The sequence below is a fragment of the Syngnathus scovelli genome, chromosome 1 (assembly GCF_024217435.2).
Source record: "Syngnathus scovelli strain Florida chromosome 1, RoL_Ssco_1.2, whole genome shotgun sequence".
Taxonomy (NCBI): Eukaryota; Metazoa; Chordata; class Actinopteri; order Syngnathiformes; family Syngnathidae; genus Syngnathus; species Syngnathus scovelli.
In genome coordinates, this window is record NC_090847.1 from 10,331,859 (window position 1) to 10,349,602 (window position 17,744).

A 17,744-nucleotide genomic window follows, 5' to 3' on the forward strand; every position below is an offset into this window, starting at 1 on the left:
TTCTATGACTTGTGTTGTTTTTCACAGCTATAGGGAGAGCAAACAAATTAGTTGCTTTTGCTACAAAATAATATGATTTGTGTCGCGTTATGTATGAAATTATCAGCTAAATGTAGACTCTAATACGTACAATACAATCCCTTTCATTGCCATAGTAATACTGAATCTCATTCTCTGTGCGGTTTATTTTGGCTGACCTACTTGGACAATTCTCATGTTGTGTTAGCGCAAGCATGACTGCTACCTTGCGCAATCATTCTATGATGATGTTGATATCAAGAAACTGCATAGTAGCTTGCTCTATGGCTTTTAGATTTACAAAGCTGCTCGCAGAAGCCTAAGAAGGAAATACGCTGACATATTGCTAAAAAAAAAAAATAGGATTTTCATTCATGTTGCTTCAGTGGGATATTAACGATGATTAATACAACCTCAATTCAAACTCTAATAATGAGAACAGAGAATATTTAATTGCCACAGGAACCATGGATTTCCTTTTCTGTAGGTCTTACGATGCACCTACCTGGGTGCCTTCTACATTGCTTGATAATAATTTAAAGACCCTAACATTGACTTCACAATTACAGGGGGAATGAAAATGTGACTTAGCTTATATTTTAAAGAATTTGATTTATATCAAATGTCTCTCATGGGTTAGATGACATATAATTCACATAAGATAAAAGTAGATTCTAAGGATAACAGAATGTCTTTCATTGCCATTGCAACCCCACAACTACTTTAGTTGGTCTTTAGTTTAGTGGACCTGCCTGGACACCTTCTATGTCACTTTTGCGCTTAAATTCATATAAATTTGCTTAAAAGATTGTGATAAGATGATGTTCATAAGTTTATGTTAAAATCCTGATTTCTTTTTTGTCTGATTGTCTTGAAAAATGAGTAACACTTCACAACTATAGGGAGAGCGCATGGAGAAAATGTTTACTTCCCTTCCCTTTCTTTTAAAGTATCACATAGTTTAATGACATATACAGTAGATTAAAGTGAATACAACATTTGACATTGCCATGGCAACCCTGAATCGCCTCTACATTGGTTGCTATTTGATATGGTGGAACTGCGGCACCTCGCATGTTAAGTTAGCAGAAGCGTGACTGCTAGCTTGCTGAAAGGATTACTAATAGGCATTGTATTGTAAGAGGGTGAGCAAAAACTTTTATTTCTGTTACTTTAAAAGAACTGGTTTGCATTGCGTGTTGCTTACGTGTGGTCTTGAGGTTGATTCCTATCATATAAATGTAGATTCTGATGTTGTATCTAATTAAGTCATCTCCATCCATCTTTCTTCATCATTTGAATGAATTATCTGGAGGATTTCTTTTTTTTCTTTCTTTCTTTTGCAATCCGTATTATCCCCACTCCAAAACAAACACATACAAATTGCTGCAAGGATTCCTGCGCTCTCATTAGATAAAACAATAAGAGATAACAATGGTAGCAAGGTGCATGAAACAAAAAATAATAATAAACGTACCTTTTAATGAGGTGGGCTCTGCTGTTCACATAACTGGAGTCAATTGAATAATTCTCCGTCTGGAACACAGAGGTGGGGTGGGGTGGGATGAGGGTTGGTGAGGAGGGGATATGAGTGGGGAGGGTGGAAACAGGGAGATACATACTTTCAATAGGAGAAGAAACTATAACAATGTTAGCAGTGATTGGTTTTCATAAGGAATGTTATTTTCCACAAAGGAGAGCGTCCTCTGCATCTTTTAAAGCACATACACACGCTTAAACACACTGAGGCTGACGAGGTGTTGAGTGGTGCGGTGAACACAAGTTTCATCAGTCCCCGGTCCACATGCACTCCTTTACTGGCCAGCCCACCAACTTTGAAACAGAATCATTAAGGCAAGAAGTGGAAGAAGAAAAGTTCCCCCTATCATCCGAAAATGTTTCCCTTCTCTCCCCGCGTGCGAAGGGCTTACTTCTAACACATTTGAGAACATTACACATTAATGTGGAGAAAATTAAATAAATAACAGCGAGAGAAGGAGAGGAAATTAAGCGCGTACTGGGGGAATCTTAACGCCGCAATTGGAGATGAAAAGACTTTTTCAGAATATGCATGCGATAGATCTCTGACCCACATTACAGCGTAAAGTTCAAAGGCATCCCACATTCATATTTCGCCCAGCGTTTATATTTGCTGAGGACGTATGAACCCCTGTCGCGCCACTGTGTAGTGTCAACTCCCACAAAAAACGGGAGTCTTCTAAAATAAAAAGCATGGAGGTCCAGTGAAAAGGCAGGAAGTGACCCTTCCCTGCAAAGAGTGATCAGATGCAGGTGTTTTCCGAGGAAAGAAAGCAGAGGCTTCACTTTAAATTCCAAAGTGAAGATAGCAGGCGGTGATAAGACGCTGCGGGTCGACCCCTTGACATCCGAGTGAGGCCAGCTGTGCAGATACTACAGCTATGTTGAAAGAATAACAGAACCCAACCATCCCAAAACAAACAAAAAAATACAACAAAGAAGCCAAGTCAATGCAGACACTCACACATCTTCAATACCTCCTTTCGTCTTTGTTATTTTAGCCGGGAAAAACTGTAATGACGGAAGCAAGGACATGCACTACATTATGAATCAGTGCGTTTGCCGTGAAGGTTATCATGATTCATAGTCCCTTTCTTTAACACAAACTTTAACAAGCCACTGTAAAGAGGAGACAATTCCTTGAAGGAAAAAAGAGAGGGTTATTAATGTTTCATTGTTTGCCCCTGAGTTGTTTTCCAGCGTGCATACAATACGTAGACAGATAATAAAAGAAGCAATCATCATGTCATTTAACAGAGATATGGAAAAGGTCGCACAATTAGGCACAATCGTCACTTGAGGTCAGTTCAGAAAGCATCAAATAATTAACTCAGATTTTGTTCAGACATTTTAAGATCGAAAACAAAGCGACTTAAATTTTGGAATAATAAAGCTCAAAAGTCAGACAAAACCTATAAAAGGTTGATCATGTAAGGTGTGACTCCAGCAATTCTAGTGAGACCTCAGCGTTCTTCACTAAAGCTCACATCGAATAAATAATTCGGCTTGTGTTAGAAGTTATACGTATGGTGAAACTCCAAATGATCTAACAATGTGGCAACCATTTTTTTTCCAGAAAAGTATACCTGAAAAATCCCCCCCAAAAAATTGCAATAATACACAATACAGTGAGTGCAGCATTCCTCTGTGTAGCACAGTTCAGCAAGCATCAAAGAATGGATTGTGTTTTAAAACTCAAAAGCATCAAAATATGCTCAAAACCCTGGAGGTCAATAACGTGCATTGTAGCGCAAGACTTGAAATCTCACAATACTTTAGCGTTCTTCACTCGAGCTCAGTTGAGCCAGTATTAAGGAATTAACTCGAATGAACTTGAACACTGCAATTATTGATCCAACTCAGTTGCTCGCTATTTCCAAAAAGTTTATTTCACAGGTGGTTATTGCCTGCCATCAACACTGTTGTTCATTTGGCAGACAGAAAACACCCTGCTTGTAACAAGCTTGCAACATGGCTAAGTTGACTCAAAGAATTCAACAGGAAATGACCACTGCTCCCTTCTCCTCAAAAGCAGAAGGAGCAACATTGATGAGTCACTCACTCCAACGAATGCTCAGCACAGAAACACAACGCCCACGTTCGTGACGACCTCAAATCAGAGGGCGTATCAATAGGTCTTGCTGCGAGGGGTCAAGTTGCAGCCGAGAGCAGCCGAGGAGACGGGGGGAGGCCGCAAATGGCTCCTTAATCAGGTTGGACAATGTGTTGTTGTGATCTGAGCGGCCCCGCTTTGGCGGCCAGAGCCACTCTATTCCCATAATTATTGTTCCGTTTCATCTGGAGGACTGCGGGGAGGAATGTGACTGATCACTGTGTCACGACAAGTAAGGAGGGGAGTAGAGGGAGCGGATTCAAGATGGGAGGAAATGGGCGAGAGTTGACCTGCAGGACATATAAGCATCACCCTCCACATCCCATCCCCATAGTTGTTGGTTTTTTTAGCCTTTGCATCTTTCTCTTCAATAAAAGCGGGGTCACCAGGACAATGGACTCGTCTTTTGGCATCGAGAGAAAAAGCAATCTCCTCTAAGATTTGATTTGCCTTCCTCGCAGCGCCGGACGTACGGTCGGAAAAAGAGTAAGGGTGGGGTGGGCAGTGCCAATTCTTCTACAAGTAATCACTCGACAAGCTCAGCAGATTTTGCAAAAAGATAGCAAGGAGAACGAAGATAAAGACAGAATGTCACCGCTGCCTCACTCTATGAATTACCAAGTTGGTGGTGGAAAACCGCAACATTTAAGTTGGAGTAAACATAGGCAGATGGAGGAATAGGCACTAATAAGATGCTGAAAAAAAGGGATGCATAAAAGGTGTCACCGGCAATCTGTTCAATTTATAGGTAGAGAAATTTCTCCCGTTTTCTCTTTTGTCTGACCGTGACAATTTACAGTTTAAAAACAAAGTAGCGATAAAAGAAGACGCTGTGATGCTGATAAACAATCGTTTGGTAGACGGCATGTCTGCATGGATGGGATGCTAACATTGTGTCCAATAAAACTGAGCTGGAATGTGTATTTGTCCTAAGTCTGCTTTCATGAGGATGCAGACGCACATGTTTGCGTTCCCTCATGACTGCAGCTGAATTTAACTGAGTCTTAATACACGGTTTTGCACACACAGACGCTCCCCCTTGTTGAGCTTTTCTCGTCCCCAAATCCCCCGACTTGGCGGGAATGCGCTTTTAAAGAGGCGACTGGCTCACCTGTAGGTCTGCCCCCTGCCGTGCCACTGAGCCCTATTGTGGTGATGTGAAAGACAAAGACCACTCCAACTCAGTGAAGAGTTTACTATATTCTGTTTACCGCATACCGCTGAGCTACCATAACCCCCTGCAACCCTTGCCCCGGACGCCCACAACTATTCCACCTTTTTCCCGGATAAGAGAAATTCTCATAGGTCCTCGGCCATCTGCTGGATTATAGATTTCCCTCTTCCTTGAGACAGGCCAAGACCCCTCAGGGAGGATCAGTGGTGAAAAAGCGTGGAAGAGAGCTTTAGGCCATAGCCGTAGTTGCGGATGAGATTACATTTTCTATTTCTGCTTGCTGCGGGGAGTCAGCCCTGATGAATACGGAGAGTTATTCCCGTTTAATATCAACGGGCTCCCTCACATGCTCAAATTATATTCGATCAATTGTGACAGAGGGGTACACATGTGACAAACAACCTGCCACGTTCCCCGCATCATTTCACTCCATCACCCGTCAATTTAGTCCAAACCCGGCTGCCGCGTCCGGGAATTAATCATGCTACCAAAGTGAATTATTGTGGCTGAGAGAATGTGTTAAAAGTCAGCTCTTTTTCTGTGGCTTGAAAAAATGGAAGGAAAAGCCAATGGCCATCACTTTGTCCTTGATGGTGCGGTACATGTCGAGTATTCTCCCAGCAAACCAAATAATGGCCCCTCTCAAACACAATGACACAGGCACGTAAACACAGCACCACTTCCTGCTTGCATTTCAGTCTTTGTCATTTAGCCTTCCCGTGTGAAGGTGAACAAATACTTCACACACCGGGTCTAAAAAGACAATCAATTGCGAAACTCGTAAAATGGACAAAAAGGCTAAAAAAGTCAACCTTAGTTTACTCTCGGACCAAGAGACGACATTTATTCGTCAGTGTCTTTCAGAAACAAATTTGCTGGGGAGGGATATTGAGGTGATTCTGAATATTCCGAACTCTGTTTTCCCTGCCAGCTTCCACGTAGCTCAACTTAGCAAACTTGACGTTGTTGTTCTTACTCAGACTAAAGATTGCTCCCCTATTATTTACAGTCAAGTAGTGCACTCAATTTTGCTGTTTCACTACTGATCAAAATTCAATTCCACACAATCGACATAATTTTTACGATCACTTAATCGATTTAATAAGTTGCTAAACCCCCACATACCATCTATGTAAGAAAAGTGCCTATGATAACTACTTGTCTTTTTACTGTGAGACTCAGACAATAGTCCAGACTTGTCTCCATGTCACTCAGGCCTAGAGGCTCCGTAGACATCCAGTCGGAAGACATGTGATTAATTATACATACATTGATAGAAATGCAATTCATTATTCATGTGTTTTAGAGCCAACCCCCCTCCCCACCCCACCCCCTTTCAGCATGATGAAAAGATCTTAAATAATAGGCTCCCCTCTGCAGACATCTGCATTCCAACGTAGTCGAGCGATGCTTAAGCCGCTTAAGTCTGTTGTCTTTCTGGTCAGGGAGGGGGTCGCCGTTCACCTCTGACATGTTTTTCTAAAACTTTGGTGTCCCTGTGACTTCCCGCGGTGGTTGTTTTGTGTTGCCTTTGTTCCGAGTGACAAGACTGGTCAGCATCAGTTGAATAGCAATCTTGGCGCTGCGTCTTCAAACTCCTGAGGCGGCGTAAGAGTTTCATTGAACACCTGTTCGGCATTCATGGCAGCACGTGCCCGCAGACTCAATCCATTGCAGCGCAAGAAAGAAGAGCATGAGATAAAGTTGGACGGTTTTACATAATAATAAAGCGGCAAGGTTGTGGGAGAAAAATGTATCTGCGCTGTTTCCTATGAGAAGTCAGCTTAAGAACTCCCCCTGTTGGGCAAGTCTTTGGGGGTTTGATTTGATTTGGATCTCGAGCCAAAAAGTTTTTAGTCGTCTCATCCCTATCAAAAAATGTGTAAATTGGCATGAAGAAGGGAGGTTTGGATTAAGGAAAAGATGAGCTTTGCAACTTTTCTAGAAAGGATTTGTGCTTGTGACCCCTTGGGAACAAGCACTACTCTCAAAATAATTAGCAGTCATTTATTTATTTTTTTGGTGTGAGAATTACTAGATAGCGTTGATTCCTCGTGTTCTGCCCTACATTAGCCAGCATTGTAGGGAGAAGTCAGGGACACTAAATTAGAGCATGAGATATTCCCAAAGGTTTACACCTCCCTTGGGCCGGGCTTTACAAATACACATTCAGAAAGAGTGTAGATTATGCAAAGAGCCAAGCTTTTGGTTACAGAAACGGTACAGAAATTAGCATCTGAAACCAGGAAGCGATACATTAGCCTACAACTATTCAGGTCATAAATAAGAGAACTATTTGAATGATTGATGTGAATATTTAGCATGTATGTCACCGTAGCAACTACCAGAACACTACTGACATGCACACCTGCCTCCAGTATCACATACACAATGAATTCAAGCAATGAATACATCAGCAAATATTTTCCTTATTTATTTATTTTTTTTTTCCGTAAAAGTCAGCCACAAGTGTAAATGATTTTAAATGCGGCTTAAAAACTATGCTCCCCCGCAACACATAAGATTATGGTCTTTTGAAACATTTTTCAAATTATTTGACCCAAATATTTTCCTTGCATTGCACATTTGTTTTACAATTTTTTCAAATTCACCTAAATTTCTGCATTTCAATTTTAAATGTCTTTAGTTTTTTTGGGCTGATATGCTTTTGCCTTGACTACTGATCTGTACCATATTTAGACTCTCTATGCTTTTACTGTTCTTTAGATTGATGAGTGGATTACATTATTTAGGTTGTTTGAGTAGTCGCGTCTGTGTATACATCACTGATTGCTGATGACATCGGGTTCACATTGACACGGTAGATCATATCTGTTGATGCTGCGGTTGCATTGGCAGATATCCGATTCATATCTGATTTTATCCACATTTGGAAGAATCTTAATTACATGCCGAATGCCTTGACACATACCCGAATTATGCCACTCGGGAGCAAAAAGAAAACGTTCAAAGCTTGTAGATGGAGTATTAAAGGTGGGCAGCAGTCCCATCTTTCCCTGCAATGCCACTCCTGACATCGCCCCCTCCTCACCCACTGTGACAAGGCATCTTTCCAGACATTTCAGTCCGATGGAGATTTGCAGCAGCTCATTACAGACAGCAAAGACTCGGCCAACGGATGCAGTCGCCCAGAGACGGATTGAGTTGGTCTGTTTATTGACATGCCTTAATCTGACACTGGGTAAAGGGAATTAGTCACCGCCTGTAGACATACTCTGGCTTCACGAGCTACTCCGGCAAATAGGGAGGCAGTGCTTGGGGTGGAGTGGAACTTCATCAAAGTTCATTAATCCCACCACCCCGGGCCATTCTCGCAAAGAAATCATGTTTACATTATAGCACTCGAGTGAAGGGGTGACGTAGTTTTGAAAGGACATATGGTGAAGATGCATGTCATGCAGTATCCGTGTGCTCCAGAAGCTTCACCCAATGTAACACAAAAATTACATTTGCAAACAACCTTTGTATCGCAGCAGTTTTTTAACCAATGCTTTGAATCAAGGATTCTCAAGCCTTTTGGGTCAAGGGGCCTGTTACAGTGGAGAAATTTACTGTTATTTATCACTCTTTTAGCAATTCCTCTGATCATTCTCACAACTGTTTTTTTAAAGATCAACCAATGTTTCATTCTGGATAAGAAGCAGACTACATGAATGGAAACATTTTTAATCCATTTTACGTAAAACAGGAAAGGAGCTGGCTGGGTAGTAATTGCAATCAATTTCTCTGAATATTGCCAAAGACAGTTTCCGTTTACATGTCGCAAAAGCAGTCATTTATCGACATCTTTGACCCAAGGCTTTCTACATCTACATCCAAGATGTGTCTTTTTTGCAAAGACATTTTCATGATCGGAGAGTGAGAGAGCTTGAAATGGTGTTCACGTGAAGTCATGTCAGGTTCACAATATATCATCTAATCATATCATAATTAATTTCAAACTATTTTACCCCGGGTATGAGCTCATGGACCCACAGTGTCCAAGCCCCCAGATTGAGGACTACTTTTTTAAATAGTGCCAAAACAAGGCCACGCCTATCGGTGATCCAGATAAGCAGGCAGCATACTATGATTTTAATCCTGTTTGCTGGTAAATCAATGAGATGCACATCTGTTTGGTGTTCTACAGCGATGGTTTTACTAAGCAGCTGTCAGAGTGACAGCAGAGTATTATCTGCTTGCTCATCATCGTTGCGCCTATAAATCCGGCTTCTTAACAGGATCGGGGGCTCTCCAATGGGAATCCCATCTTGTGCTGCCTCCGTTTTTGATAAACTATCGATTAAAAGAAAAAAACTCAGAACAAGTAAAGGGGAAGGGATAAACAATGTGCATTCCTGGTGAGTCAGGAGGGGAATAACGCAACAGAAATCTGCAGTGAGACAAGTGTTGACCCAAACACACACATACGCACACTCACAGTGGGAAAGAAAACTGGAACAGTCATCTCCATCAGGGAACAGAAACCTAGCAGCGTGCAAGCAGGGGGCCGCTGGAAGAGAAAGAGGGGCCAGATGCAGTGGGCTTGACCCACTCTTTGGGGGAAGTGATTGTGTACGTGTGTGTGCGTGTGTTGGGGGTTGGGGGGGATTAGCTGAACTGACTTCATTTAATTGAATTTGTATTTTGCCCGACTTTGGGGGGCAAACTGTTTTTCACCGTGGGGGAATCTACGGGGGTCGCGGAAAACAGCAACAGACGGTGAAACTGCACGTCCTTACCCCTGCGGTGCGTTGACAGGATGACGGCGAGGTGCTGCTGTATTACCACACACACATACGCTAACACTTATCTTGTTTGCCTGTAATTATGTCTCCATTATGAAGTATAATCTATCCCATTGAAATGCATCTTACACACCAGCATCCACCTTTCCGCAGCTTTGATTTCTTAAAATGAAGTCCTTTTTAATCCTTTTGTTCCGCCACCCTAAACAACATGTAGTAATATTCGGTGCTTATCCGAAGCGCCACTACGTGCGCGCTCGTGTTTGTATGTCAGCGTGTGTGCTAAGCCGTTATCTTGCAAGAACATATCTCTGGGCTGGATGTTTATCTGGGATGATTGGAAGAGTTCGCCTTGTCCCAGCGCCATAGCACACAATATTATCTTTTGTTTTTCATCATTTCATTTCTCCCAGGCCCCGATAGTTTGATGGTCGATGGGAGAGAAATCCCTTTAGTCACCCCCGGGCGTCTAATGTACTTTTATTTGTAATCTGTAAATTTAATAAATCAAATGGGGGAGGAAACAATCCGTACACAATCAAATACTTCGACTCCCTTTTGTACTGCGGTGAGGGGGAGGCATGGCTGTCACTATTAGGCGGAGGAGAAACAGCTGCAGCGTGCAAGTATACAACAAACACAACACGCCTTCCTCCTGATGGCTTCATAGAAAAATTGCGCAGGGCTCGGCTATCAAGTCTCTCGCGGACCAGGCCCGCCATTCTTCGTAACGTTTGCAGTCAAAGCAGGACTGAACCATTTAAAATCATTCCAATTGTTTTTGATCACATATATTATTGTGATCATAATATTGGTTTTGGTCTAAAATATTTCTTTGATATCTAATACAGAAAGTGAATGTATTGAGGTTCCACAGGTAGGTTGATTACAATAGTGCACATGTGCATTTTATTACCACGGGGTTTAGCTCTGAGCCGCTACTCAACTTTTTTTTTTTTCAGAGGTTCATATTCACTGCCTATATATTATGCCAAAGCGCATTTGTTTAAAATTGGGCACGGTCCAACTGGTTAGCTGAGTTGCACCATTGTGTTTACATTTTACATTTATGTGTTTACATACATATTTTTTATGGTTCTATTATTGAAAAAGGGTGATTGGTTTACTTAGTTTTTGTTTACTTGCTAAATACATTTTCTAAAATAGTACTGTGTGAGGTTCCCCCTGGCTTGCAAAATTTACACAATGATATGCCTACAATAGTAGTGTTTTTATGCTCACATTTTGCAAAAAGTAACTATTAATGTAGACTACATTGATTTGCTCTGAGTTTCAACTATACTGACTTTTATTGTTCTTATCTTGTGGGGAAAAAACATAGGTCCAGGCCCTGAACGCCACCTCCACTACCTTTTTGTTTCACTATTTCCCGTTTTAAACAAAGCAATTACAGTACCCCGTTAATCAGCCCATTTGGAATTGACTTTAAAGAATGAACATTGAATGCACGTGAGAGGTTTTGCCTTCAATGGCCCATCCCTGCAGGAAAGCACAAAAGAAAATGTGAGTCAGAAAATCTTATTTTGTCTTAATGCAGAGGCCAGAACTGGCTGTTCAAGACTATCAGACACTCTCTAGTAATCATCTTTTTCCCTTTCCCTTCCCCAGCTCCTATCAAAAGATGTTACTGTGCAAAATGTCAGCGAGAGACAGAGAGCGAAGGGAAAAGGAGGATAGAGAAGTAATCTCCATCTCCTTTTTGATCACAAGTGGAATAATTGGAACCCTCTTAGGCTCATTACACAAGTTGCCCGCCAGCCAAAAGATAGCTCCAGCTGCCCCTCTCCATTCATGTCGAAGCTTTGAAAAATACTGCTTTCTCCAGTAACAACTCTTTATGAGATGCAATGACAAGAGGTCCCATATTAAAGGGCAATGCCTTTTTTTTTAAACGGAGATATAGTAGCTCTCAACAAGCGCAGTCAAAGGAGTGGCAAGAAGAAAAATAACCCAGAGACGATAAAGGCGCCTTGTTAACAATGATCCCTGCGACTGATCTGAAAACTATGTTTGTCACGATTATGATTCTAATTACTATTACTGTGTTACCCAGATTAACCTTAGCGGCGACTTTAAATCACCTGCGCTTGATGGCAGCCGAGTCATGACTATGAAGAACGGCGCCAATGTCCCCTCAGATAAATCCACTCTAATTAGTCGTGTGCCTTACAGGGCCTATGTGCTGTTCATAATTAGAGCTACTGTAGCAAAGGTCACGCAAAACTATTTAGAGAGGATGCGGGCTGCATGGATAATGGAAGAGAGTGAGGGTAGGGGAGAGGTTGACGTTCTTTTTTGCCATCGTTTAGGGCTCCTTTTCAAATTAATTAATTGCACAGTGCGTTGCTGGGCACCACTTGACACAAAAGCTACATGGGTGTGTCTTTTTACCTGTAGAGGTGAGGCCGCCACCCCATTCACCTCATTGCTGCGTCTGTTAATTAGCTGTCGCCTAATATGTTTCAAATAGCCCTATACGTTCTGTTATTAATTGTGAAGGCGCAAGTTGTTTGTTGTTCCAACCGTGAGCACGGCTTAACGAGTTGAGACAAACGTTGAGGCCGATGTAAACAAGTCCCTTCGCCGAAGTGCTTCTAGTATTTCGACGCAAGCCTCATCTCCCCTGTGTGGTTTTGGCACCATCTTAACTCCCAGGCTGCCTCCCGAGATAAGAGCTCAGGGCTTTACACGCAGGATCCGCAAGGAATTCAGTCACCTTGTCATCATCGCAACACCAACAAAATAAGCAACAGCTTCACACTTATACAAGTATCTCATTTCCTGCCCACCACCTGAACATGTGCTCATGTTTTTCTCCGACTTTTATTTACTGATTTTTAATTTGCCGCCAGCTTTCTTCCATTTCAATAACATGCATGTAGGTTTCCCTGAAGACAGGTGGGAATGTGAATTTGACTGACTGCCTATCTGTGCTTTCGATTTGCTAGTCAGCTATAATAGGCCCATCCACACACTTTATAAGAACAAGAGCTATATAAAATGAATGGATAGATTCTGTATTTACTGCTGGTAAGTCCATGAACTTTTGAGTCATCTTGGTCAAAATTAGGAGCATGGGGACCTTAATTATACAGTAAAGCTCAAGCCAAAACAGTCATGCAAAATGAAAGAAGCTGTGTAAGGTGGGTCAAATTACTCATGAATATTGCATGAATTTTAGGTTGAATTTAAAATAATGCCACAAGAACTCTTGATTTCAAACAGCAAAGCTTACAAGGGGAACAGCAAGTTATGTTTTTTTTGTGGCACTATAAAGAAATTTAAGTGTGCCTTTGTTGTGTTCATTGCTAAATGGATTTGTTCTTTTGTTTTGTGAGAAAATGTGTACCAAATTATCTTTTTTTTTCTTCACTTACTATTGATATGAAAAGCATTGTTTCTCACCAAAGCAATTTTGTTTTCAACATCCACCCATTTTCTATACTGCTTGTCCCCACGGGGGTCACGGGCGTGCTAAAGCCTATCCCAGCAGTCATCGGGCAGTAGGCGGGGGACACCCTGAACCGGTTGCCAGCCAATCGCAGGGCACACAGAAACAAAAAATCATCCGCACTCGCACTCACACCTAGGGGTATTTGGAGTGCTCAATCAGCTTATAAAGCATGTTTTTGGGATGAGGGAGGAAACTGGAGTGCCTGGAGAAAACACACGCAGTCACAGGGGCAGGATAGCCATAAAACAAGACATCGAGTTCATTCAGTCCAATTTCGTAGATACTTGCTTTAAAGTTAAAACTGTTAAAGTGTACCTGAAAATAGTGCCTGTATAATTAATAAACAAGATGTCTATTAGTATTTCCTGCCCATGCCCGTCAGCTCCTGACAGGGGCAGTATAGCAAAAAGTCATCTATATATGTGTGTCAATCAATGTGTCGACAGTCTGATAATAAAGCCTCTGTGAGCTCATGCTGTGTCCATTGCTGGGTGCATTGCACTCGAGTTCAACTGAGATGAACTTTGAAATTTGTTTTTGGACTTTGGAGCTCCATATTTGCTTCAGCTGCTTTGGTGCGATGTATAATGACTGAACACTACATTTAAGTAGCATACAACAAACAGCCAAGTAGATCTGATTAGCAGCTTTAGTGGAAAATCTTCCATCCAATTTCTATAGCACTGGTTCCTGAAGTCTGTCCGAGCTGACTTTGAGTGAGGACTGTTTACCAGCCAGTCACAGGGCCGCGCATATAGTCAAAACAGCAATTCACGCTCACGTTCATACCAAACTAATGTCTTGAATTAACCAAAGAAAGAAGACTCTGGGGGAGAATCTATGAAAACCCACATTTCTTGACTCTAACAAGCTAACCACCATTCAAATGTGCTTCCCATGACAAAAAAACAATTTGATTTCATTTTAATTTCATAAACAAGATGAAAGATATTAAAATATGGTAATTTTTCTAAAGGGAAAGATATATTTATTGAGCGCAAAGTTAAATGAGCAAATTGGTTCATTTCTTTTCTTGCAGCTCATCTCGTCACATGCTCTGAACATTTCTGCTGTTTTTGCAGGAGACTCAACTGTGGCTTTAATAAACGAGTGAGAGGCATTCACCACGATCAACAAGACATCTCATTATAGCCTCTTTCACACAATGATTTTACTTGGGTGGGTGAGAGTGGAAGCATATGCGTTTGTTTCTGTTGTGTTGTGGGGAGTGGGTGAGGTTGTTTGAAAACGGCCAATTGTGATTATCATTGATCTCATTTGTCAGATGCCTAATCTCTGACTCATCTCCACCCCGGCCACATCAGGTGACGACGAAGCACCTTCCCCCGTTTCTTTAAATCCCAAACAAGTGTTGAGGGAAGCGGCGATAAACGGGCCCTTATCCTTTTAAAGACACTCCGGTAATCCGACTGCGGTGGGAGAAGGGAGGGGGCTTCATCCTTGAGAGATTTAGTCTGGATTAGATCTAGTCCCTCAAATTAAACCAAAAAAAGCATGTTTAAAAAAAAAATCATGTTCATGCAAACTGGGTGAGTGGCTTCCGACCAGTGCTATGAACAAGGTAACTGATGGAGGTCCTCCTCAAGCCGAACTCTCCTGTCCCCATTGACACGAATTGCCATGGCAAAAACAAAGCCAAATCTGCGGCTTAGAGGCTCAAATAATAATCAGCAAGTAGCGTACAAATCAAAAGTCACAACACCATAACCATGTCATTCCTCCCCATCTTCATTTTCTGTGCTCTCAAAGTAGGTGATTGATTGAAAAAGCTCTATTCAAAATTAAATATTAGATTTTAATGTGTGATTTTGACACTGTGGGATAACTGGCATGTTAAACATTTCACAACATCATTTCAGTGTGTTAACTCGGAATGGTTACATTGAGAAACTTTCATGTTCACTTGTTCACCTAATCAGGCTTGAGTCCGGTTTCATAAATGCAGTTAAATGAATTACTACCATGTTAAATGAATTTGTATCGCAGCTGGTATCAAAATGAAAGCATACCAAAGTGACCATTTTGATGAATACCTTCCACCATTTTCAATGCAGAAAAAATATTTAAAACAACACAATGCTCACACTCAATAAGAGCTCTGTGGCAACCAGACCAGTCTGTGGCAACCATCCTGGTCTGCTTGCCAAAGGAATCATCAACCTACATTATTCAAAGCCAGAGATTATAAATGGAGGCTTTTTCTTTCAGGAGCACTGCTGCTCTACCTTTCTAACTGGAGCAAGGAGCAGCTCTCAGGTGGAACTAAAGAAGTTAGCATGGAAAAAAAAAAGACGACACTTAAAGCCACCTTAGTGAGGCCAAGTGCTTTTCGTTCATTAAATTGGCTGTCTGGGCTGTGCTATGTCAAACGTCAGACGTGAGGGGAAAGTCAAAAAGCGGGGCCCATTGTGCGCCGCGGCCTGAATATTATTTCCTAATGCGACAAGCGAGCGGCGTCATTATCAATTTCAAAGCAAGGCAGTCATAACTATTATCATTAATGGTGTTTTCATCCTTTGCATGTCTTGAGCCCAACAAGACACAATGTCATCTATTCCTGGCACACATTCCTGTCTTAGCAACTTGACCTGGTATTACTCCAGTAAAGAAATGGATTCTCATCCCTCTTCAAGCCGCCATTGGGTGTAAATAATACGCTAGGCCCTTTTCTGGAAACCTATAATCCCAGGAACACTGGCTTGGGTAAAAAAACCTGCATATCTGCGTGTGAATGCAAAAATGCAAAGCACTCCTTAATGGAAAGGTGAGACTTTCAAACAACAAATCCCCGACACCAAACATCAGCAAAATTCTCTCCCAGAGCCTTCATTGTGCTGCTTAATTCTTAATGTCATCTCGCGGATCCTCCACTTTATGTCAAGCTCAATCACACAGACTGCTCTGAGATTTGCACACATCATGAATGAGAATAGGAGCTAAACACACAGAGTGGGGGGCGACAACGGCTGAGGGAGAAGCGATAAAGGAAGGGCATTACAGGGGTGACGGCGTCGGAGGGGGATGAGCATGGGAGAAAAAATGGCAGGAACACAGGGCAGGGGGAACGTGAGGCCTCCACACTCGGTCATAGCCCATTAGACTGGCTGGCTGCAAGTGCTGCAGCTCATTACATGCTCTACCTCTGTTGTGTGGATGCACAATGCACAATTACGCCACCCCGCTGCTCTGACGGCTACGTCGCCCTGTGCCTCTGAGGCAGCTGATTTCTGCCACTGCTACAGTTGAAACCTCCACATAATAGTCCCTGATGCAAATGCGGGTTTATGTCTTGAAACAAAAGCGCCATTTGAATGTTCTCAAATGAAATGAAGGGCCTCTGCACCACCGGGCCAAACAAAACAACAATGCAGTATTTGCCCGTCTGTTTACAACTTCAGTGCTACATTTTTAATACTTTCTTCTCACTATTAAAAAAGCATGTGACTCTGACACAAGAAAAAAATCAAGCTAATTCCAGCCACAATAGGTTTATAGCAACCATCCAAACGTAGTGGCAGTGGCGCAGCAAAGCGCAACGGCATACAGCAACTGCTATGCAGTTGGGTTTCTTCCACCCGTGCCGGCAAATTGTTTGACAAGTCTTCCTACTTACAATTCTACAATAATGCATGCAGAAGTTGGCATTTAATCTGATGGGGGGAAATGCTAACTAACGTCCTCCCGCTACCTCCTTGTTTTAGGCCTCAGCGAAAAGGTCACTCTTCCCCAGTGTCAGAGCTGCCTGCTCAAGGAACTTTCTCCTCACATCTAGTATTAAAAAAATGTCTGGGCCTCTGTGTTTGGGGGTGGGGGGTGGGGGGGAGGAGAGCGATAAGAGCATTTCACAAACAAAGAAATCTCGCAACAACAAAACATTAACTTGCCAGGTGCTATTTGCCATTGTAACCCCATTCCTCATTCTCCATGAATAAAGTACGCAAAACACAAACTGGTAATTTCCTAAAATGTTGACATACGCAACGACAAATGTTAATGCCTTGGCATTATACTTGTATAGTGTATAGAGCTTTCCATTGCTCAATGATGATGGAATCTTTTTTTTTTTTTTTTGCATTACTGTATTTACATTCTAGTAATTGGCGTGGGACAAATCAAATGCCTTTACTGCCTTCCATTTCAGTTTTAGTTAGTTAAAAAAAGTGCAAACATCTGTAACCAAAGGTTTATATAAATGTAAGTATTCAAAGGGCTGTCTTGACTTTCTTAAAAATAAAATAGATACCCACGATTTATTTGGCAATATTAAGAATTAATTGGTGTGCATAATTAAAAACAAGTGAGAAAGAAAATTGTGAGAAAAAAGTCTAAAGAGTACAACTATATTTCTCCCTGAGTTTAAGCAAATCATTGGTTTTGTGTTTTTAAAAATGCAAGCTGACCTTTTCTCCCCTCTATAAATGCAGACCATTCTCTTGGGCTATCCCATGACCCATTACTGGAAGACGAGCTATTTCTTTTTCCGTATTCTCTTCCTAGAGTCATAAGTTTTCTTGAAGGCTTAATAAACCTTTGCAGGAAACAATTCAGACAATTATGCGCTTGATGGTAAACATTTGCATATTTATGTATTCTGTTGGGACTTGAGACAGTTCAATGATTTCCATGAAAGGAAACACAATATGGCATATTTAGTAT

General features: G+C 41.7%; 1 protein-coding gene across 5 annotated transcripts in view; it reads right to left on the reverse strand.

Moving 5' to 3' along the window:
* Positions 1 to 17,744, reverse strand: part of pcdh19 (protocadherin 19) — a 58,404-nt gene that overhangs the window by 27,759 nt on the left and 12,901 nt on the right. For all 5 annotated transcript variants that reach the window (XM_049747336.2, XM_049747425.2, XM_049747181.2 and 2 more), the window contains one exon: positions 1,496 to 1,554. In XM_049747336.2, coding sequence (XP_049603293.1) covers positions 1,496 to 1,554 — 59 coding nt within the window. The remainder of the gene's footprint in view (positions 1 to 1,495; positions 1,555 to 17,744) is intronic.